This window comes from Lutjanus erythropterus, chromosome 19, assembly GCF_056507025.1.
Source record: "Lutjanus erythropterus isolate fLutEry1 chromosome 19, fLutEry1.hap2, whole genome shotgun sequence".
Classification (NCBI taxonomy): Eukaryota; Metazoa; Chordata; class Actinopteri; order Lutjaniformes; family Lutjanidae; genus Lutjanus; species Lutjanus erythropterus.
The window spans coordinates 12,452,774-12,475,727 of NC_139335.1; the positions used below are offsets into that span (position 1 = coordinate 12,452,774).

Sequence of the window (22,954 nt, forward strand, 5' to 3'; positions counted from 1 at the left end):
AAATCTTGTATCCCCCCCCCCTGCACAATAAAGTGATGACTCATTGCATCCTACGTACATCTACAACACTATTTTTATTCAGAGAACAGTGAGAGTGTCTTCCTTACTCGCTCAATTCCCCAAATCCCTCGCCTGTCATTTAACTGCTCCACAGAGGGAACTTCAGGAACCATTTATGTACACACACACACACACACACACACACACACACACACACACACACACACTATTTGTACAAGAACTAAAAAAACCCTGACAAATGCATCATCTTAATGGTTGTTCCTCACATTTGTCTAAACCTTTTGTCCCAGAGGTAGCTTGCATACCTGTGTGTCTCCCAAAAGATGTGAAAGTGCCAATAGGGGGAATGTCCTCTGTGTGTGTGTGTGTGTGTGTGTGTGTGTGTGTGTGTGTGTGTGTGTGTGCGCGCGCACGCTGTACCTGCAGTCAGAGCAAGCCAGAAAATCACACTCACGCACGACTGATAAACAATCCACAAATGATTTAGTTTACTGACATTCTTGTTTTGTTGTAAATTGGATTTCTTTTGCAATGCTACACTCTTAGAAATAAGGGCTCCAGAGGGGTTCTTCCTGAAGGCCTGATGTTCTATGCAGAACCACACTTCTGGAAAAAAAAGGGGGTAGTTTTTAAAAGAAAAAGTTCTCCAAGGATTGTTGAAATCCTCAAACAGCTCTTTCGTCAAGGGTTTGTCAAGGGTTCCTTGTAAAAAAAAAGGGTTGTAAAAGGGTTCTTCATAGAGCCCTCTAGATGGGTTCTAGGTAAAACCCTTGGAATGTAGAAAGCTTCTCAGTAGAACCCCCTGGGTGGTTCTTGTTAGCACCCTAAAAGAACACTGCTGGAGTTTCACAGGAAAACAATGTTGCAGAATCTCACAAACAAGATAAGAGAATGGTGACCATTTTTCAAACGTAAAAAAACAACCAAAAAAAACAAAAAACAAAACAAAACATAAATTGGCGGTTACAGGAAATTAATGAATGAATGAAAGGCCCAGAAAGGGTTCCAAGTGGAGACTTTAAAAAAGGTTCTACTAAGAATTAAAGAGCGTTCTCCTCTGGGGACAAGCTGAAGAACACTTTATGGTTCTAGTTAGTACCTTTTCTACAAAGAGTGTCATCTTTGACAGCTTTTTTTTTTATGCCGTCACATAAGTAGTAGGCGTAGGGCTGCATCCTACGTGTGCTGATCAGCTGGCTGTTGAACATGTTCTCGCTGTTCTGTTTTTCCCATCAGCTGTAGCCGGTTGGTGGCAAATATCTTGACAAAAACATGAAAACGAAAGACACAAGCGTAAAGATACTTTGACCAAACCTACACCTGCTGACTCATAAGGAAAAAGGCGATCTGTGCCTCACCAACATGGATGCCGTGTCATCATCCCCACTCCCTCTCCCCATCTTTTATCCATAAATACCCCTTGACATTTCAAATCTGGCCCCCCTTAGCCCCAACCCCAACCCCCACCCTGTGTGTGTGTGTGAGTTAGTGAGTGTGTCCGTCTGCCATGACCAGTCTCCAGGCTGCGCAGGGGAGCCACAGAGCACATCAGGATTCAGCTTCTGTCTTTTTCTTATTGCCGTCTCCATTGATTTCCTGTACCTGTTCTTAACGCACCACAGGAAATGGACCTCATGACGAGTCATTTTGTGTAATTTTGAACCTTAAAAGGATATTGATTTGAAAATAAGATAAAAAGTCAACCATTTAGGTAATTTCTCCTGCTTTTTAATTCAGTTTCACCAGTTTGGAGACTTTTCCTTGAAACAAATCATGATGCTTAAAGAAACGCGTGATTGTTACATCACAAATTTGCCACTATCTGTGCCATTGAGAACTGGCCGCACACAAATTATAGCTGAATAAAACACTATTGTCATATGGATGGTGTGATGATGTTTTCCAGCGTTAATGAGGTGATATTATCTCGCTCAAAATTGATCAAATTTATCTGGGGCGAAACGATTACTTCTCAGAGAAATGCAGCAGACAAATGAACTGTGTCTATTAAATTCTGTTGGCGAGGCTGCGTTTATGTTTAGAAACATTATCAGCTGCTCATTACGCCTGTTGCTCATCATGAGCTGAAGACCTCAATTACAGCTGGCAGAGGGTTCAATACATCAGCTCGTCACCTGTTTAGTATCGGCTTTTTGTCACTTAAATCAACAAGATTCCTGGAAAAACATCATTGTAAATGAGTGAAATTTGCGTGTTTCATCAACACTTTGTTTGAGAAGGATTTTGGGGGAACTGCTTACACAGGGTGAGACAAAGTTGCATCATAAGTAGAGTCTCCGTGTGCAGCTTCTGTTTTGGTTCATTTATGTGCAACAGCGCAACTCACAAAAGGGTTGGATAAAGATGAATATAAATCAGCAGGTGTGGTGATCGTGAATAGTCTCTGCTGAGCCAGTCACAGTTAAACGTGATAACAACAGCTCAGCAGTGTAAAGAACCTTTTTTGGTGATGATTACATTGGGCCAACACTATTTTAGCAGTAATTCTAAAGTAACTCGCCTTGTGTGTTGTACTGAAGTAGCCTGATGTTGTTTTCAGGCAGTGCATGAAGATGAACAGCGAGTGGCACTGCGCTCTGGTGCTGCTGCCTTCAGGTGCAACAGGCATTCATGAACTCAAGGAGAAGCTTTTCATACAGCATAAAGATTTATCACCATTCATGTTGCTTTCAATCTCACTAATTTCAGATGCACTTCAAGTAATTTTGTTGTGGAAAATGACCTGACCTGTCAGCAGATGTGCTAAGCACCAAAGTAACTGTTGCTTATTTATCATTTTTATTTAGAACAATATAATTGGATATATATCATTTTAATTTATCCTGATTAAAATGTGTGTGGTGTGTGCATATTCACATATGCATATGCATGTTCATGATGCTTAAGTGTCCTTGTTTGAGGGTCTGAAAATATGGTCACCCTAGTTTTCTCGCACTAGTAGTTTGAGTGCTCCTTGTTGCAGGAGGACATTGTTAACATCAAACTACAGTGATTAGCAGTGATTAGATTTTTTATGCAACGGTAATCAGTGTTATGAATAGGTTTAAATCAATGTGCTCATGATAAAATGTCTGGGTATTTCTCAGAAATCAGTGAAAAAAAAGAGTCTATTGAATTCTATGACTCTGTCTTGCGTCTCTTCATCTGTGAAATCTCAACATGTATCTATTCATCCAGCCCTCCACAGCCAATTAAAAGGCCCACTGTTATTTCCATAACCTTCAGTACCTTCCCTTATTAATCTCTGCTATCATGTTCCAGTCAGTCATCCACCCTGAACCAAATCTCCACAATCTTTTTTAATTACCCTCAAACAGTCTGTCTCATCAGAGACTCTATACAATATACAAGGCATTGTTTTGGTTTCATAAAGCACCTGGTTCCTCCCTGTATTCTAGCTAACTTAATCCAGTTTCCGTCTGGTGAATGTGATCTATGTCGTCCTGAATGCAGTTCGAGCAGCTGGCCTTTCTGTGGATGGAGCGGCAGAAGTCCGGGGGGAACTACAGCCGCTACAGAGCGCAGACGGAGAAACACGTGGTGCTGTGTGTCAGCTGTCTCAAAATCGACCTCCTCATGGACTTCCTCAATGAGTTCTTCGCTCACCCCCGACTGCAGGTCTCTCCAAATGGTGTTAAGTAGGACAAGAGGGTGCTGTGGGGTCTTGTGTTTGCTGTCTGTAATCCTCTTCAGGAGCCCAAGCAGCTGAGGTTACAGAAGAGGATTAATTCAGCAACAGCATGGCTCAAACTGCTGTCTTGTTCATATTCAGATGCTTTAGGGTGCATCCCTGTGTGGTTTCAACCCAGTGATGAAGCCTTTTTATGTTGAGAGGTGAAATCGCTTCAGTGCTACACCAAATGTTAAGTGCCCTTTGACTTTGTACAGTACTTACCAAAATATCACAACCTAAAAAATGAAAATCTAAATGGAATTGGATTTTGCATTCTCACTCATCACACTTCCATGTGGTGCGGGTCCAGATGGAGTCAAGAAGCTTTATGTTTCATGTTAGAGATTTTATTGCATGAAATCATAGTAAATAGGATTACAATTCCCTGTAAATTTAGGCCAATGATACATTAGGTATTATTTGTTGCGCTGCCAAGTCACTTAAGAGCTTAAGAGAGAAATGCATTTTTACCCCTTTTAGATCACATCTTAAGTTGTAGTGCGCACCTAATTAACAATATTTGGAAAAAATCTGTTTTTTTTGTATTTTCATATCGAAATCCTATAAAATCAGTTCATTGTTTATTCCTGTAAAACAAAATGTGATGCCTGCTTACATAAGGTAGAAGGTGCAGAGCAAAGGCTAAGGTAGTTAGCTAGCTAGCTATCAATAGCGTGGTACATTAGTGTGCCTTCCAAAATGTTCGCCACCTCAGTCGTTGTTCTGCGTCACAGTAATACCGTTACCATGGTTACTGGCCTTGCTGGCTATCTGTGACAGGAGGTTATGTGCGGGGTATCTTACAGTGGACTCAGCATAAACAATTAATGTTGGCTACATGTTGCACATGATTGGCTGGTGGGCGTTAATGTACAAAAGCACAACTTAATGACTGTTTTCATTGATCTGGGTAAAACTGGATCATATATTATGGAGAAATGGTTTCTGGTTTTCCCTCTGATGTCCTTCGGCTGCTCAGTTTCAACACTCGGTCAGAGCCTCTGCTAACCAGCAGGCAACAGTAACAAGCTCTGCTCCCAGTAAACACAGCCAAACCAAGGCTGAACACAGCCTCCGAGACTGACAGGGAATACAGTGCCAACGCCATTTACCGAGTTCCTCTCCTCAGGCTTCAGTTTAAGTTCATTTTGGTAGAAATACATGCAGGGATAATAATTGTCATTCATTGTCCATAACAGTCTCAACAAAAAATTAGTCTTTACTATTCTCTGCAGTATGCCACTCTCATACGTCCGTATCTCTCCTCTTGCCTCTCTAGCACCTGCCCTCAGGCGGGCTCACATTACACTGGCAACCAGTCAGAAATAATTGAAAAACTTTCACCATAACCAGTAGGCGATTTCAGGAGGGGACGATGAAAATGACCAAAATGCATTCCTCTTGTTAACCTGCAATCTCCCCTCTCCATCACCTAATAGTGGCGAGAGTGCAGGGACGGGGGGGTTGTTTAGTTGAATGTTAGTCTAGTCTGCCTGACTCAGTCCTGATAAAAGCTGTGTATTTATTAGCACTTTTAAGAAACTATAATATATTACTATAATTTGCACTTATTAACAGTTAACTAAGCATTTTGCAGCTACTGGATCTAAAGCAAGAACAATACTTTATTAATCTTCAATAAATACTTTATCATGCACTTATTAACAGTTAATTATTCTTTTTTCCTGCATTCATGAAATGGTTCTCTGGTGATGGGTGAACAAAAAGAATTATGTTACTTTAGAGAATCAGTTTTCTCATCACTGTGATTCCATACTGTGTTGCAACACCAAAGTTAGGATTACAGATTGAGGATAGTCAGTGCCTCTCGGGCTAAACACACCTGATTCAGCAGACTTCTTGCTGATGTCTTGCTTGTGGTTAAACCCTCTTCAGCCACAATACAAATTGTGTGTGTATGTTTTTTTGTGTATGTGTGTAGGACTACTATGTGGTGATCCTTTGCCCAGCAGAGATGGATGTCCAGGTGAGGAGAGTCCTCCATGTCCCTCTGTGGGCCCAGAGAGTCATCTACCTGCAGGGTTCTGCCCTCAAAGACCAAGACCTGATGAGGGCCAAGTGAGTGAATCTATCTGTCGTCTGTCTGTAGAGGGTGTGCACTGATGTCAAGGCGGCTGCCTTCAGTTGGGGAAACTGTAAAACTGGGAGTAGAACAGTCAATTATCTGTGTAAATTAAAGGCAGTTGGAGTCTAATGTGATCGTGACAGCTTACCAAATACACAGTGCCTCATGGACATTGACATGTGGTTGTATGTGGACAGATCTGTACAGATATTTTTATTTTACAACATTATTGGAGAGACAAGTTCACATGCAGCAGCATTGTTGAAATGTGATTGTTGCATGGAATATAAATGAAAGATGATAAATATTTAATTCAGTAACTTCAGTCAGCGCAGCATATAACTTAAAGGTATGATTTACCCAAAAATCCATCATTCCTGACACAAAATGGCAACCGCAAATCCATGTTTTAGTATCTGGATCCTAATTATTTCTGTGCATTGTAGCGATTTACTTCTCTTGTCTTAAGCTTTTGGCAGTCTGTACAAAGATCGTACTTGTTGAATCTTATTTGTACAGTCAATCACACACCAGCTCTTTCTGATTTTTAGACGTGCTTTTTGTTTTTGTTGTTGCATTCAAGCTGAACACTACCGCTGCCACTCAATCGTCTTTTAGCCACTCAGCGAGTGTAATTGCAGTGACTCCGCCTACAGTGACATCACTCGCATACCCTCTATACAAATCCATTAGGAACATTAACGTCACAAAATAATTCTGCAAAAATTGAGCCCTGAAAAAACCCAGAACAGAGACACTTTGAAATGAAAGCAGAAGCTGGAGCTCATAATTAATACCTAAAGCACCTACAGCCTTGAAGTAACTGCTGTAATTACGGTTTGAGTCATATTGCTTGTTGTTTACCCCCTGGCTCCCGATATTACAGCCGCAGCACCTTTAGGCTGGCTGGCTTTGTCACAGAGAAAGAAAAGCCTGTATGTTTAATCTCCCTGTCTCCTTGCCTCCTACTATCTCATCCATAAATGACGTGGGCTTGAAAGACACATTGGTTTGTTTGTTGTTCTATTGTCCTGCTTTTTTCTCTTTTGTCCTCTCCCTCAATAACATGACAACTCCCTCCTTCCCGTGTCTTCTCTCCTCATCTCTCTGTCTCTCTGTATTTATCTACCTCTCCCTCGCTCCCATGGCCACATGCTCTACTAACTGCCTGCAGGATGGACGATGCTGAGGCCTGCTTTATCCTCAGTAACCGGTTTGAAGTGGACCGCATTGCTGCTGTACGTTCCTCACTGCTTCCCTGTATCACCATGACTCCTCACACTGCACAACATCCATATTAAGACTTCCTGCCTGATCACAAGTCTTAAAATTCTTTTGCTTTTAATATTTTTTTCCTGAGTGAACTGCTTGTTAAGAAAGCTGCTTCATAAAAATTCATCAAAGCGGCATGGGAAACAAGTGGATTCAGGAAGTGAATTTTTGTGCTTGCTTAAGGGTTGGGGATTTTTATATTTTTCCACTAAAACATTAATTACACAGTAAAAACAACTGAAGCTGACAGTAAGTAAGAAACACATTCATATGTACAAAACAAAATAAAACAATGAACTTCATAAGTGCTGTGTTTTACAGAAGTGCATGCCATCAATAATCAACATCCACTCTGAATAATTTGTTGGCACATTCTTGCCGTAACTTGTCATGTCAGTAAACCAGAACTGAATTGAACATAAGTAAGTCACAATTGATGAGAACCAAATTAAAGGGATCAAAAATACATATTTTCCCACCAGCCTGTAGTGCTGTTTATCCATCTACATTTTTTTTTTTTTTTTTTTGGTGAAAGTTGCAGAGTTTTGGAGATATCAGCTATAGAGATGTCTGCCGTCTCTTGAATATAAATGGCCTCAGCTTGTGGTGCTCAAAGCACCAAAAAAATACATTTAAGAACTTCAAAACCCAGTGTCTCTTTCCAAAAATCATGACCTGGTTGCTCAAGATAATGCACAGACCTTGTTGTGAGCAGTTTGATGTAGGAACTACTTTGCTTCTGCAGTAGAATCTACCAGAAGTAGTTCCTACTTGACACTGTTTATGACAAGCTGGGATGAGGTCTTTCAGCATTAATGTTATTTCATCTGCACAGCCGTTAAGTAACTTATTATTATTATAAGTAACATATTTCAGATCTTTCTACAGGGTTCTCATTTTAAAATGTGTCAGATGGAAACACTAAAAAGTCAGCTGGAGACAGACTTCTCAGCTGACTCATGGAATGCAAACATTAGCTTACGCTAGCTGAACTAATGCAACCTGCCAGCGAGAGTCATCATTTTAGCTTACAAAAGTCCACAGTCATAGGCTAGAAATGAGAAGCTGCTTTTGTTTACTTCTCAGAGGAATCAAAGACCTAGTGTTTCAAAAATTACTGCCAATTCCGTTGTTAAATCTCCCACTATTATCACTGTAAACTGCATGTGTGCAGCGTGAGAATTGCAAGCTTGACAGGTGTAGCAACAGTAACTAAGGAGGGCGGGGCTTAGTCAGGGGTCAATTAAAGCAATAAATTCCTCAGTGTGTATTATATTGACAGTGAGTGCTGACTTCTCCTGCTGCAAAATCTGTTGTTCTTCCTGCATCCAGTGATGTCACAGTGATGTTAGGAAAGAACTACAGGCTCTTTCAGCTTGGATTTCTAGTTTCTGCGTCTGTGTAGCCAGAGCATAACGCCATGTTCTGGCCAACAAAGTCATAGCTATAGGTTAGTGTGGTGATAAATGGTAACATGGGTGTAGGAATCAGAATCACACTCACAATACATCTTGGTACATTTAGATTCTGCTAGAATGGCTCCTTGAGCAGGAAAACTCAGCTTTCTCATTCAATATATCACGCACTGAGGTGCTTCATTTGACCTCATCTACCATCAACACTGACTCGACATACACATGACAAGTGCCAAATTATAGGAAAAAATTCAGGAACAGGATCTGCACGCTGCATTGGTAGCTCCCAGCAATTTTAATGAAGCAGCGTTTTGATCTGACAGACCTCTTCATCGGGCATTGTTAAATCGCCGTTCCCCTGAGCTTTATTATCCCTTTCACATTATGAGACAAGGCATTTGAAATCGGCTCTGCACCTTTTTTTTGATATTTCAAATAATGTTGGTTCTTCTAATAATGCACTGTCAGTATGAGAAAAAATAATTTGCTCTTGTAGTAATACAGTAGTTTTACCAAGACTACACCCATAGGGACTATGTGAGGCTGCTAAATACTAATGTTAGCATGCTAACATGCTCACAATGCAATGCTAGATTAATATTTTTGTTACCTATTATGTTTTGGCGAACAAAAAAATAGCTATAGGCTATGGTGGAGATACACAGTAACATAGATGTGGCCACGAGAAGCTCATGTGAAATGCATGCTGGTACATGTAGGCACTGCCACCACTGCAAACTCAGCTTTCTTGGTCAGTGTTGCAGCACCGAGGAATTTACTGCTTCAACTGACAACATTTACCATCAACACTCACTGGACATCCACATGAAAAGTGAGAAATTTTCCATTTAACAAATGTATGTAAGCACTCTAAATTAAAACAGTTGATATTATAAACATCAGCATGTTAGCATCCTCACCACTGTGCCAGAGCCGCTAGCATGGCTCTAAACTATCTCAGGGTCAGTTTTACTCATTTCACTCTTGATGGCCACATGCTTTGTGCAGCCTTGAATATTTCTCGTCAAAAGATGTCAGAATTGCATTACTCTGAAATGTTGCAGGTTCAATTGCTCTGTGCAGCCAGTGGTTTAAGAGGATTATTAGATGAGCTACAATCTGATGCTGCTAATGATGGGTTTCTACCTCTCTTTCCCTCTCTGTCGCACTTCTCCTCTCCCTCTTTACTGCATCCATCTTACTCTGCTCCGTCTCCAATTTTCTCAGGATCATCAGACCATCCTCCGAGCCTGGGCGGTGAAAGACTTCGCTCCAAATTGCCCCCTCTACGTCCAGATTCTCAAGCCAGAGAACAAGTTCCACGTCAAATTTGCAGGTGGGCAAGGAGTGTGAAATCAAATACACCGGCTGTGACTTGAGGTGTCAGCTAAAGGTGTGTGTCTTGTTTGGATGCGACTGCTGTTTTTTGATCACATCAGGATTCAGGAAATAATGGGATGACACTTATTTAAAAGTAAGTCCTTCTACGCCAATTTGACAGGTGATTTTGCTCAGTTTGTGACTGGCCTTGTCTTGTCACCAGTCATGACAGCCATTTTTATTTTGCTACTGAATAACAATACCTTGGGAAACTGAGCTGTCCTGTCCTGTCCCGCACTGTATTTCCAGTACGGGTCATCAACTGTCAAGTCACATTTTCTACCTGAGTGTTTCCGCTTGATTTGTAAGCCTGAAATCAGCGTGCCTGTGCAGCAGCACAGCTCTCCGTCCTCCCAGCTCTGAGGAAGTGCTGGACAGATTGGTTCAGCTTGGCTGTAAGCCCTTTGAGGGTTTCTGTGAGGTTTTACATTGCCTTTTGGAGAGTGTCTCTTCTTCATCTGCCTAACAGAAGACGCCAGTCAATCATCTGCGAGTGAAAGAAGAGGAACCAAACTCTATCTCACCCTTTCCTCTCTCTCACACATCTCTCTGCCTACAGCCCTGGAGGACGTCAAACTCAATTCTTGCTTACCGCCCTCATCCCAGCTGTCTCCATCAATGATTAATGTTTTACTTTGCTACCTTGGCAAAGAAAATCACCTTCCTTTGATGAGTTCTGCTGTTGCACTAACCTGACCCCAGCTCTCCCTGCAGGCAATCCTACTTTACCCCTGCAGTGCTATTTAAACACTTAAACATGGCCAGACTGAGGCCTTTGTTATTAGTGGAGCAGACATTGTTAGGTAGAAAGATAAATTCATGCTCATCCATCCAGTTAGCTCTGCTTCTGTGCTGGGAGTCAGACAGCTGTGACATGTATTTGAGTTGCTTTAATGTGTTATCTTACAGTGACATAGTGTTGGATGTTCATTTTAAAATACATTATTTTTTCTCATGTAATAACCAGTAGCGATGCCTGAGTCGACACAATAGCCAAACAACCCATGACAGCTGCTTACTTAATGAGAACTAACAAGAAAATATTTTCAGAGGCAGTTCACTGAAGAATGATGGTTAAAATCTGTAATTCCAGAAACATAATTGCAGTCTTGACTTTTGAGGACATAGTCAACTTAATCGGTTTTGTAGCATGTTACACCTGTAGTTACTGATGGTAACAGCAGATGTGGTCACATAATCCTGTGGTCGCTTTTATAATAAAGAAGTCAGGCAGTAATTGGCCTTTTTCTGCTATTCTGAATAACTGTGATCTGATTTATGCAGCAGCATGAGTCTGTGAACAGCAGTGCACAGTAAAAGGAGTTGGTTACCTCACTAAGAAGTTTCGTGCAGCCTGTCGCCTGCAGCTCTTCATCACATCATTCTTCTCCTGACTGTTCCATCACTCCCTTCAGTATTTCAAACTGATCTGCTGTTAAAAAATCCTGAAAATGACCATTATCCTTGTTTTATAGAGGCATTTTTGATCGCATTCATTTCCTGTGAATAGTTCCTGTGCGTTTTCTGTGAATGTTTCAAAACAAAAGTCAATTCTTGTTTCGCCTTTTGTATGATTTTAATATGAAACTGCAGCAGTAGGAAAGGTTCAGTTTAAATTAACAGCATTTTTATGGGAATTTTTCCAGTTCATAATCAGTAGCCACTCCACGGGCCAGATGTGATCCCCGGGCCACCAGTTGAAGAGCTCTGGTGTAAGATTTACATGGATTTATGGGCAGGATATGGTAGAAGTAGAATTCCTGGTAACCTGTCTGCTTCCAGCTGGCTACCTGAGACTGGTGGTGACAGCACATTAAAATCATAACAGGATGAAGGTAGTCATTTTATTTCAATGAAAAACATCTCTTTGAAGCCTCTTCCAAATCGACAAAAACAAACCAAGGAGATTCAGCAGCGAAACTTGGTGCTCCTCAGGCTACCTTGTGTAGTCGACTGAAGCAACAAGAAATTGTCTGTTAGTGATAGAGACAGTAAAGTCACGTAATAGCAACAGCACAGACTCCTGAAACTCAGATCAAACTGTCAGACTAATCTGTGTTAATTAGAAATGGATCCGTATTCTGTTACTGCATCACTGCCATGTTGAAAATGAACATGGGGAAGGCTGAGAGGGACTTGCATGTGCAAACAAACACACGCAGCCGGCACAGCTAAATAGAGACACTTGGATAACAACAAACACAGAGGGAGTGTGACTTCATTCTCTGCCCAGGAAGCCATAACTCCACTATATCTTTACATAGCAAATACATCATCTAATGAGGCTTAATGTTGTATTTAGCACCTTCAGTGTAAGTTGTCCTCCCACCAGTCAAGCATGCGTCACTCGTTAAAGGTGGAAAACTGCTTCCTCTAAACCAAGGGACGTACATGTGGGCTACCTTTTGAACTTTAAAGAATGATATTTTTTCTTATGAAATAGCCATGCCTGTGTTGACGCAACAGCCACTCAATGTTGAATAAGGAATCCACTTTAGGACAAGTGAAAAGTAAAATATCCCTTTGAACACACAAGACACATGTGTTTGAACAAAGCAGAGTTCACGATCAGCCGACTATAATGTTTCTCTGATCCAGAAGTTACCAGAGGTCGACTCAGAGAGCAAGTCAGTGTGCAGTCGCAGGGGCATTACTGTAAAGTACACACGACATGTTTTGACACCATTTGGAAAATACTCACTAAGTGCTCGTGTGGGAGGCATTAATGAGCAAGAGATACAGGATTTAATTTGATCCGCAGGAATAGCTTAATAACAGCCCGGCGTTCATTAGGAAAGATCTGTCGGTATGATGCTGCAGCAGGGCAGGAAACCCTGCGGCATTTGAGTAACAAAACAGAGCCGGCTACAGACTGTCGATTGATTATCTCCCCAGTTTATGTTTTGAACGGCAGTAGCCAGCCGCCGCCCTGAGCTCGACTCATTGTAGCCGCACGGTGTTGATAGCTGCTGCTGACTCATTCAAACAATAACGGCCCACTGATTTAATTAGCTCAACCGGTGGACCTATGGTCAGGTTGTAATTGCACTCTTGCAGAGGGTGTAAATAACCACATCTTCTCTCTCACACACACACATAACACAAGTCTGAGATAGAAAACAGCAAGCAGTCTGCAGAAATGGGTGCAAAAACCCAGATCTTCTAAGCGAGGGCGACACTATGTGTGTGTGTGTGCGTGCGTGTGTGTTCAGTGTGTCCGGGTCGGTAATTGGTTTCTCTCCTGGTCTCGGTCCAGGCACCTGAAGGATACAGAGCAGGATGGAGGGTTGGTGAACGGTGAGCAGAGAAGAAGAAGTGCAGTGAGGGGATCAACATGGTGAAGAGAGGTTTAAGAAGGACATTGGAAAATTGGATACTGGAAAAAAGAGTCAATTTAGTGTGTGACTACTATGTGTGTGTGCTTTGGGAGTTAGGAGTGTAAGAGACATTCGAGAGGGAGTTTGGGGGGGCATTACCTTGCGTGGCAGCTGGATAAGTGAGATCATGCGAGCACTACAAGCCTGGGGAAAAATATTTTTGATTTTGGGGTCAACTGTCACGTTAAGAAGAATAAAGAAGAATAAAATATGGACGATTTATATTAAATTTGTATGGCGACACACTGTAGTCTTGTGATTAATAGGACTATTTATTTTTTAACTAAAACTTTGAAACAGGAATGTAAGAAACTGTAAGATACTGCAATGTTAGTAATTTGAGTAGATACTAGAAAAGATAAATTAACACGATTATTCAAGCTACTATGGGGAACTTTCATATTTTCTTGGTAGTGGCGGTAGTGTTTCCACCATAATAACCACAAAATATGACATAAACACACTGTAACTTTGCCAGGGAAAATGTAAACACAGGTTTGTTTCGTCTGAAGAATCCAACCCGGTGGCAGACCATTAAGAATAACTACACAGAAAAAGGCAGTGATACGCTTCAGTAACCATCATTATAAATGTTAATCGCTAGTTGTTGTTTTTTTAAATAAACTTTTTATTTGTTCTTTTTTTTTATTTTATTTTTATTTTGCTGAACAGAATACACAGCAAAATATTAATGAAAAAGGAAAAAGAAGAAAAGGGTAAAACAAATAAACACATAACTAAAGATGGGGGTACTACTTTCTCTGTACAATCCTACCAGTCTTATCTACTTTTATATGAGCTAAGAACATGACCCATCTTTTGACTTGTATTTAGTCTGTTTAGCCCAGTGTTTTTCATGGGTCCCTGCTTGAGTCCTTAGATGGTAAGTCACTCTTTCCACATGGTAGATTTCCTCTACAATGTCCAGCCACTGATCCTAAGTTGGAGGATCACATTTCAACCAACACCTTGCGATGGCCTTTTTACATGTGAGTGTCAAGATTTTAAAGAGATAGATATCCTTCTTTAGAACCGTATCACCTGGTATCAATCCGTAACATAAAACATCTGAAAATCTGAAATTAAATATGCAACATGCAGGTAGACGTTTTAAAACACAGGCACAAAAACGACTTGGGTAGATTTAGGAAAAGATCATGCTTTGGGTTAAAATGAACACATTATTCATATAAGTTCATGTACAGTAGGTATTATAATCATCAGTCGCAACTTTATAACAACCATCCAAATAATGTTTAATGTTTTAAATTAATTATTACAGAAATTTCTCTCTTCAATGATTTAATCTATAACAAATACTTAATATTGCACGTTAACAGAGACATAACTATTACTCATGAGGGTCATATAGAGGCATCAGAAATAAACTGAGATTGACAATTCATAACCAGTTAAAAATTCATTGTAGTAACTTTAAATTATTTCTAATAGCAGCTTCTTCATCCCTACACAAGTCAGTGCCCTGCTTTGGTCCCCCCAGTCAAAAAAAGGTCTGGACACACCCCTGCAGACAGACATAAAGACTGGAATGTGTGTGTGTGTGCGTGTAACAATAATGAGTGGTGTGGCTCCACAGATACCCCATCAATGTTTTTATCTTTTCCTCGGCAGGCTTTAGATGCCCACATTGCTCAGTAAAAGCTTCCGCTTCAAAAGAAATTCACAGGCTGAATAGCAAGAGGCTACTGTGTGTGTTTGTGTGTGAGCTGCATTATGATGTGCCATTCTGAGCCAAAAGAACATTGGTGCTGCAGCGGAAGATCCACAATCAGCAGTTTTAATTGTCATGTCTCTCACCTGCTCAGCTTCAGGCACACACACACACACACACACACACACACACACACACACACACACACACACACACACACACACACACACACACACACACACACACGACTAATTCATTAAAAACTGCATTTACATCTCAGCTGGCCTCCTGTTACTCAGACTGGCAGCTGATTGAGCCTGATACTTCATGTCAGACTCTGGCGTTTGTCACTAATTATTTCCTAATACAGAGCACACATTGTGCTTTTAGGATGGAGCTCGACATTGTTGGTAAACAAGACGGCTCTAATATGCCTGTGTGCTCATCACTGAAGATAATGCAATCAAGAAATACACAGCAGGAGAAATGGATGCTCACCGGGCCTGATTCATTGATTGGTTTACTACAAACATTAATCGCTCTATTGGTTTTTCCTTTCAGAGAGGAGGCTGTGTGGCAACAGGTAAAGAAGAGAACTGTCGCCTGTGTTTGTTCAGTTTGGTTTGGTTGGCTCACAGGCAGCGCCGCGATAAGTGTTTGATGGTGTGAGTGAAAGGCGGTTTAATAAGGCTGTCACTGAATCACTGGCTTGTTGCTAGGTCTTCCCATCATCATCCCCCCCAAAAACAGAGCAGTGGGCCACAGAGGTGACACGAAATTGAACCCACGGGAGTAAACAGGGGATGTGTCTAAGCTGGGGCAACAGGATGATGGAGGATTTTTGACACAGCTGTCTGTTTGACTCATTTGTGTTAGACAAACATCAAGTGACAAGATATTTTCTGACACAAAATAAGGACACATTTGACAACGTGTGTGCTTGTGTCAGTTGGTGGTAAGCTGCGGCCATTAACGGTGAAACGCATGATATATTGTGAGTGTTTGCAAGTGCCACAGAGTGCAAAACATCAGTTTTTATTGAGAATATTTTGCCACTACAAAGTAGTTACTGTGCTTACTGTTACTGTTTGGATTATGCTGAGTAATTGGGATATTATTCCTAGAACAATTTTCAGATTAGGATGCATGTAAACTGTTTTTACATTAAAAATAGTATGTATACTTTTTTGCGGGTAAACCCACTAAAAATAGGTGGCGGAGGACTTCAGAAGGAAAACAGAAAACATTTTCTCCATACAGCTGTCTCCAATTTCACCAAAATCAGTGACAGAGTTGGTTGTGTGTCACATTTGTGTCATAAAACGTTACACTTTTGTCGTGACATTAACACCACAGTTACTTTGTGCGAGAAGAATTGTGAGTAGGAGGCACCATTTACCCTGTTACAGGTCAGTGTAAGTTTGATCTTATTTTATGACAGAATAGTTACATAATGTTGCTTTATGTTGCATACAGTGCAAAAATACTTGCTGGCTTTTGCGTCTTGCTCGGTTTATATTCATATAAATTCAATATTTTACAGTTTGGGATTCAAACAAGTGATTTGCAGACATCTGAAGATGTGATGGGAATTTTTCACTGTTTCACATTTTATAAACCAAATTATTAATACAAAAAATAGATTAATAATAAAAATTATAGATTAGCCCTCCAAATCTCAGCAGACAAAATGACCATCTGCATGGCTAAATATTACAAGGGGTTAAGTGGGATCATTTTTTTTTTTTTTACAATTTGGTTAAACAAGCCCTTTAAAGTATTTAATTAATTTAAGCCCTGACCCATTTGTCTGACCTACACCTGGATTAATGAGCTGGAACCATCAACTTTCTTGGTTATTCACACACACACACACACACACACACACACACACACACACACACACACACACACACACACACACACACACACACACACACACACACACACTAACCAAAGCTAGGAGAGTCTCTTCCAAGAGACAACAACATTTGTATTCGCTGCAGTGTTCTTGGGTTTAGAGTTGAACGTTTTATGGAGCACAATGCGAGTGTTTGTGTTTCGAGAAGGCATGCGTGGCCTCAGTCACTTTGCCCTTCTTGTCTCCTGTGTCTGCAGATCATGTGGTGTGTGAAGAAGAGTTTAAGTACGCCATGCTGGCTTTAAACTGTGTGTGCCCCGGTACCTCAACACTCATCACTCTATTGATCCACTCCTCCAGAGGACAGTGAGTTCACTTGCTTTCTTTCTCTCTATCCCACTTTCTATTAGATTGCTCACAGTACGGTCTCGCAGACATGACAGTTGAATATACAGTAGATGGACTGAATAGCAGCGAGCTGCTTCTTGTCTTCTCACTGTCACTTTTTTTTTTCCTTTTTTCAGAACGGCACCCCAAGAGGGCTTCAAGCAGCGTGTAGGAGCCTTTCAAGCCCTCAACAGGTGGGATGCATCCGATCTGTATTCACACCAGCAATTCTGTGACATACTTGTGCTCAATGTTCACCCTGATCCAACGTTTGCATGCTGTGTCTTGTGATTCTGTGAGATTGTGTGAAGAAATGCTTTAGAAATTGTGCAGAGGAAGATTTATGTATGGTGGTCATAGCTAACTTACTATGTTCAAAATGGCAGCATGTTTTATGTTGAAATATCTGAAATCAAAAACCTCAGAATCAGCGGATGTGTCATGTTTGTAAAGCTTTATATAGATTTATACAAAGGAGGCAAAAGATTGAAGATAAATGAGTCCTAGTTTTCTTTGGTGGTTCATTCATTCTTGCTGGTTGACTTTTTGGTATTTTGCTCTTACTGCTTTTTTATCATAATTAAATGATGCTCCTTTAAATATGATTTTTTTAATTGTTGTTGATGGTTAAAGAGTTGACAGAAGATGTCCTCAAAAACAGTGTTTTTTCCCTACCTTTCTTTGGGTTAAATCTTATTGTTTATATCATCTTAAAGGTCCAGCATGTAAGATTTACAGGGATTTATTGGAAGAATACGGCAGAAATGGGATATAATATTCATAATTATGTTTTCATGTGTATATAATCACCTGAAAATAAGAATCCTGTTTTTGTTACCTTAGAATGAGCTGTTTATATCTACAGAGGATGCAGGTCCATCATGTTGCACCTCCATGTTTCAAACCAAACACTGGCTCTGGATACAGCCTTTCACATTCTGCAGCCACTGTAGCTTCTACTACACCCTAGATTCACAAATAGGGTGACCAGGTATTTCACTTTATGTGGGACTGCACAGCATTTTTATTTGTTGCTCCACGTCCCACATACTGAGACCATATCCCACACTCTGACTGGCTCTAGTTTTTCAAAAGTCAAGCCACTGCAGGCCAGACAATTTTTATCCAGCGGCTGTGAAGAAAGCAGGGGAGGCTGTCATCACACGGGGCTGTTTGTGATGTCAATCAAACTGCTCACATGTGGGTCAAGTGCAGGTTAACTTGTCTTGCTACCAACAGGGAAAATCATGAGTCACCACGAAGTCACAAGCTATGCAGATTTAAGCAGAATATGATGGAAAATACTGCAAAGAAAAGAAAATGCAGCCACGACAAAGACTAGGGAACAACTACTGTTTATCGTGTGCTACTGAATCACCCAGAGGGCAAAGCGTTACGAACTGAGGAGCAGAATACAAATGTTTTGTTTACATCAAAATTTTATGCTACCTCTCAGCATTGGTAACATCACCAACCTTGTCTCACAAAAACATACTCTTTGTCCCACATTTAGTTTGTTGGGATCTGGACACCCTAGATTCTAAAACTATGGTACAAGTACTACTGGTGGTACACAAGCTCCTTCTGGTGGTACACTGAGGAATCTTTTATGATGAAGTAATTAATTTAAAAACATATAATCAAAATACTACAACAATTCAAATGTAAATACTATGAGATAGCTGAAATGTTTTTGTTTTTTTTCTTTCCTGTAATTGTTTCAGTATCAGGCTGCTACGTAGTCATGTTCATGCACATAGAGTGAACATACATCATCCATGATTATATAACTAATTACTGCACAGACCTTCTAGACTTAAAAAGATGGACAGTACCCTCTCAGACCCGTGTTGGTGTGGTTGCGGGGAGGTGGGCACCTTGGCCTACGATTCTGCCCTCCTGTCAAGGGCCTCTGTGATGTAGTTAGAGACACACTGTCAAAAATCTAATACGTTGATGTAATTTTATCTCCGGCTACATGCTTGCAGGGCATCCAGCCCACTAGCCTTAATTGCACAGTTGCACAGAAAAATATAACATTCGCAGGCCTTGCACGTATAACCCTTATGAATTGGAAAGTCAGAAAACCCATTTGTTTTAGCTTGAATAAATGGTTGGAGGAATTTCTGCATCATCTCTGACAGACTTGGACAGGGGAGGGGTTGGCTTATGGGACACGGTAAAGTCATTCCTGGACTCACAACATCTAGCCCTCTTCTTCTTGTAATATAACAAGGTCATTGATGGTCACATAATACCATTTTCTAGTCCCAACCATTGTCTTTGCTGCTACATAGTTATATTTAGTTATATATGAAGCAAAATTATGCATATACATATTAGATATAAATTATGTGTTGGAACAAATAATGTAATATATAATCTTGTGCTTGTATGTGTGTCTATGAGCACAACAAGTGTTAAATAGAGACACATGCCAAAAAAACATATATACTATCACTCCTAAAAGTAGAAGTCAATCAAATTAGACAAGAACCAAATCCAAATTTATAATAATTTCTGTTATTTAAGATTGCTTCGGTAATGTTTAAGAATAAGAGGGTAGAAAAGACCTATTTCTCAGCTATGAATAGGAAAAAAAACAAAGAAATTGCAAGCTCTTTAATTATATGTGAAAATAAATGTATTTCTATGTTAAAGAAATACTCTATAATTTGTGTCTGATGAGTTCAACATTCATGCGTTTCATAAGTCTGTTTCTATATCTGGACTTGATGCCATTTGGTTTATTGGCTGTGACACTGCTACATGACTACAATTTGTCCTCCTCCCCTGCCTTGCACTTAGTTCCTGTAAACTGCAAATTCGCTATAACACTTGTTTATATAATGCATTCTTTGTCGCAGGCCACCCACATTCATGCTGCCCCCACACCTTTGCTTTCTGTTATCACCTCCTTAGCCTCCGCGGCTAAAGCCATATCCCCCTGAGGGAAGTGTTGTCCACTTAACTGTGTGAATGTGTACATCTGGGACCTATTGTTCGTAGGGGCTGGCTGTCCTTGTGTGCATTCGCATGCTGATTGAAGTATTGATCAGCAGCTCTGACAGAGATGTAAGACATTACCTCTGCAACCTTCAGTGGAAAATCTTATGATTTGGCCCTGCTGCTGAGATTGATGTATTGTGTTATGTGCTTTAAAGGTCAGTCTTTACCCATATGGCCAATCAATCCTCTTTTTCTGTCTCAGGGAGGGCGGCGCGTGTTCAGCTGACCAATGGCACCGAACCTACCGGCGCTGCTCAGCCAATGAGGTGCATCACATCCGCCTGGAGGAAAGTAAATTCTTCGGGGAATACCAGGGCAAGAGTTTCACCTTTGCCTCCTTTCATGCTCACAAAAAGTAAGTCATGATGTAAAAAAAAAAAGACAAGAAATTAGCACACACACCGACCTGCACGGCTCAGAGCTGACCTTGTCTCTGCGGCTGCAGGTACGGAGTCTGTCTGATCGGAGTACGCAGACTGGACACTACCAACATCCTGCTGAACCCTGGTCCCTGCCACATCATGGGAGCGTCTGACACGTGCTTTTACATCAACATCTCCAAAGAGGAGAACTCAGCATTTGTCAGGGGCCAGCGGGAGCCATCGTGGGGCGGCACAGGAGGAAATGCCAGGGGAGTGCACCAAACCATCTACCACGGACTCACCCGCCTGCCAGTCCACAGTATCATCGCCAGCATGGGTCAGTCAGATGGGCACACCACAAAGGCTGTGTAACATTTACACACTGACCTTCTGTTTGCAGCTTCTATGTTGGTCAAACATGCAAGCCTGTCGTTACACTGTGTTAGATAGCACCACAGTCACAGCTGTCAGAATTATGCAGTTCTCACATTTCAAACCTATCTGGGTGATTAAAAATATTCATAGCTTCACCGAGGATTTATCATGTATCTGATGATAAGTCACACTTGATAAGAGCAACTGCCAAATGGACCGAAATGTCAGATAGTGTTATTTGACAAACACACCACCTGGTGGACAACAGTGGAACTGTCCAGCTCACAGTATGTATTATCAGTGATCTGTGCAAACACATCATGTGTAGCAGGGCTATTCAACTTTAATAGCAAGTGGGCCGAATATAGGGTTTGAGACAAAGGTGGCAAAGGCTGGAGAACATGCAGGCCATGCACAATGTACACAGCTTGCTTAAGTGATAAAAACCTGGTTTGACAGAGGTAAGTGTCTGTAGGGCTTTAAATTTTATAAAAGATGAAACAAAGACGTAAAAAAAAAAAAAAGATTGTGACAGTTTATTTCAGCACAGGAATCAACATGGATTTTTTTGTTAAGCCCTGTTCATATGGAACCATTACTTCTTTATTTCAGTAACAGTAAGGCACTCGTATTACACTGCATTGACAGCGTTCATTTTTCCCATTTCTTGGCTTTAGCAGATCCCTGAATTTCACTGCTGATGCTCTTAAAATTGTAGACTTTTCATTATGGATCTCTGAAGGAGTAATTTCAGTCTCCGCACTTGTAAAGCTCATCTTCTTACTCTTTGAAGCCATTCTCATGAATGAACACTTCCTCATATTACGGGGCAGGAAGTGTAGCCTTAAATGGCATTATTGGGGGGTATTAATTATGCTAATTTACAAATCTCATTCCCATGCACCAAAATATGCACAGGAGGATCATTCATTCAATTGTCTGAAGTTACGAGCATTTGCTGAATCTGATCAGGCACATCATCATACAAAGAAAAAGAGAAATTTAAGATAAGAAAATGAAGATGTTCTTGCATGACATAGCATGACACAACATGAGGCTTGACTGAGCGAATGTGGAGCAGGGGAATCCTTTTACAGCCAATCATAGCACATAGGTGGTTTAAAAGGACGTTAACCATATTGGTTCAGATCATACAGTCTATGGTTCTGATGCCTCAGAGAGTAGCTCAAGTATCTCAGAGATATCTTAGGTTTATTTGTTATTTCACACACAGGCCGGTATGAATTGCAGGTAGCCTCTTGGGGGTCTTAAAAAAATTCAAAAGGGTCACATCTGGCCCATGGACCACTAGTTGAATAGGCCTGTTGTATTAGTGTTTGAACATTTAGCAGCATCTCTGCAGTGATCATCACTGTGACTGTGTGTGTGTGTGTGTGTGTGTGTGTGTGTGTGTGTGTGTGTGTGTTTCAGGCACAGTGGCTATCGACCTGCAGGACTCCAGCGACAGCAGCCCAGAAGGCCAGGACCCGGGGAGCGCCGGGATGGGCAGCGGAAGAGGAAGCAGGAGCAGCTCCAGGACGGAGATGGGTGGCGCTAACACCTTGGCCCTGCCTTCCATGGGAGATTCAGCCGAGGAGAGGCGGCACAGCATCGCCCCAGTCCTGGAGCTGGTGGACGGTGTCAACAACCCCACCTTTGACCTGCTGGGAGACCAGTCAGAGGACGAGGCAGGGGAAGAGGGCAAGGAGGACAGTGACAAGGATGAGAGCGCCCACTGGTGGGGTCGACACTGCGAGTAAGCAAAGGACCCTTTCAGTGCCAACGTTAATTACGACACAGTGTTAGCTGGAGGCAAAACAAAGAAAAAAAATGGAGGCAAACAGGAATCAGAGTAGCAGACCACATCACCAGGCAAAAATGTCATGTTGCTGAGTTTTTGGGTGCCAGAATTAAATAAGTAATGGCTTAAAACTGAAGTTTTGTCACATACCAGCTGCCACTGCCAAAAATACAACTGATCACCTTCTGAATTCAAGTTTCTCTCTTTCACCAAATTAAGACGAGCTTTAATTGCCTCATTGA

At 41.2% G+C, this 22,954-nt stretch overlaps 1 protein-coding gene across 1 annotated transcript in view; it reads left to right on the forward strand.

The window, feature by feature from the left end:
- Nucleotides 1-22,954, forward strand: part of kcnt2b (potassium sodium-activated channel subfamily T member 2b) — a 69,254-nt gene that overhangs the window by 30,606 nt on the left and 15,694 nt on the right. The window contains exons 11-19 of the mRNA XM_084744400.1: nt 3,496-3,660; nt 5,658-5,794; nt 6,976-7,039; nt 9,716-9,824; nt 17,036-17,144; nt 17,303-17,359; nt 20,377-20,529; nt 20,620-20,873; nt 22,343-22,667. Of these exons, the coding sequence (XP_084600526.1) occupies nt 3,496-3,660; nt 5,658-5,794; nt 6,976-7,039; nt 9,716-9,824; nt 17,036-17,144; nt 17,303-17,359; nt 20,377-20,529; nt 20,620-20,873; nt 22,343-22,667 (1,373 nt within the window). The remainder of the gene's footprint in view (nt 1-3,495; nt 3,661-5,657; nt 5,795-6,975; nt 7,040-9,715; nt 9,825-17,035; nt 17,145-17,302; nt 17,360-20,376; nt 20,530-20,619; nt 20,874-22,342; nt 22,668-22,954) is intronic.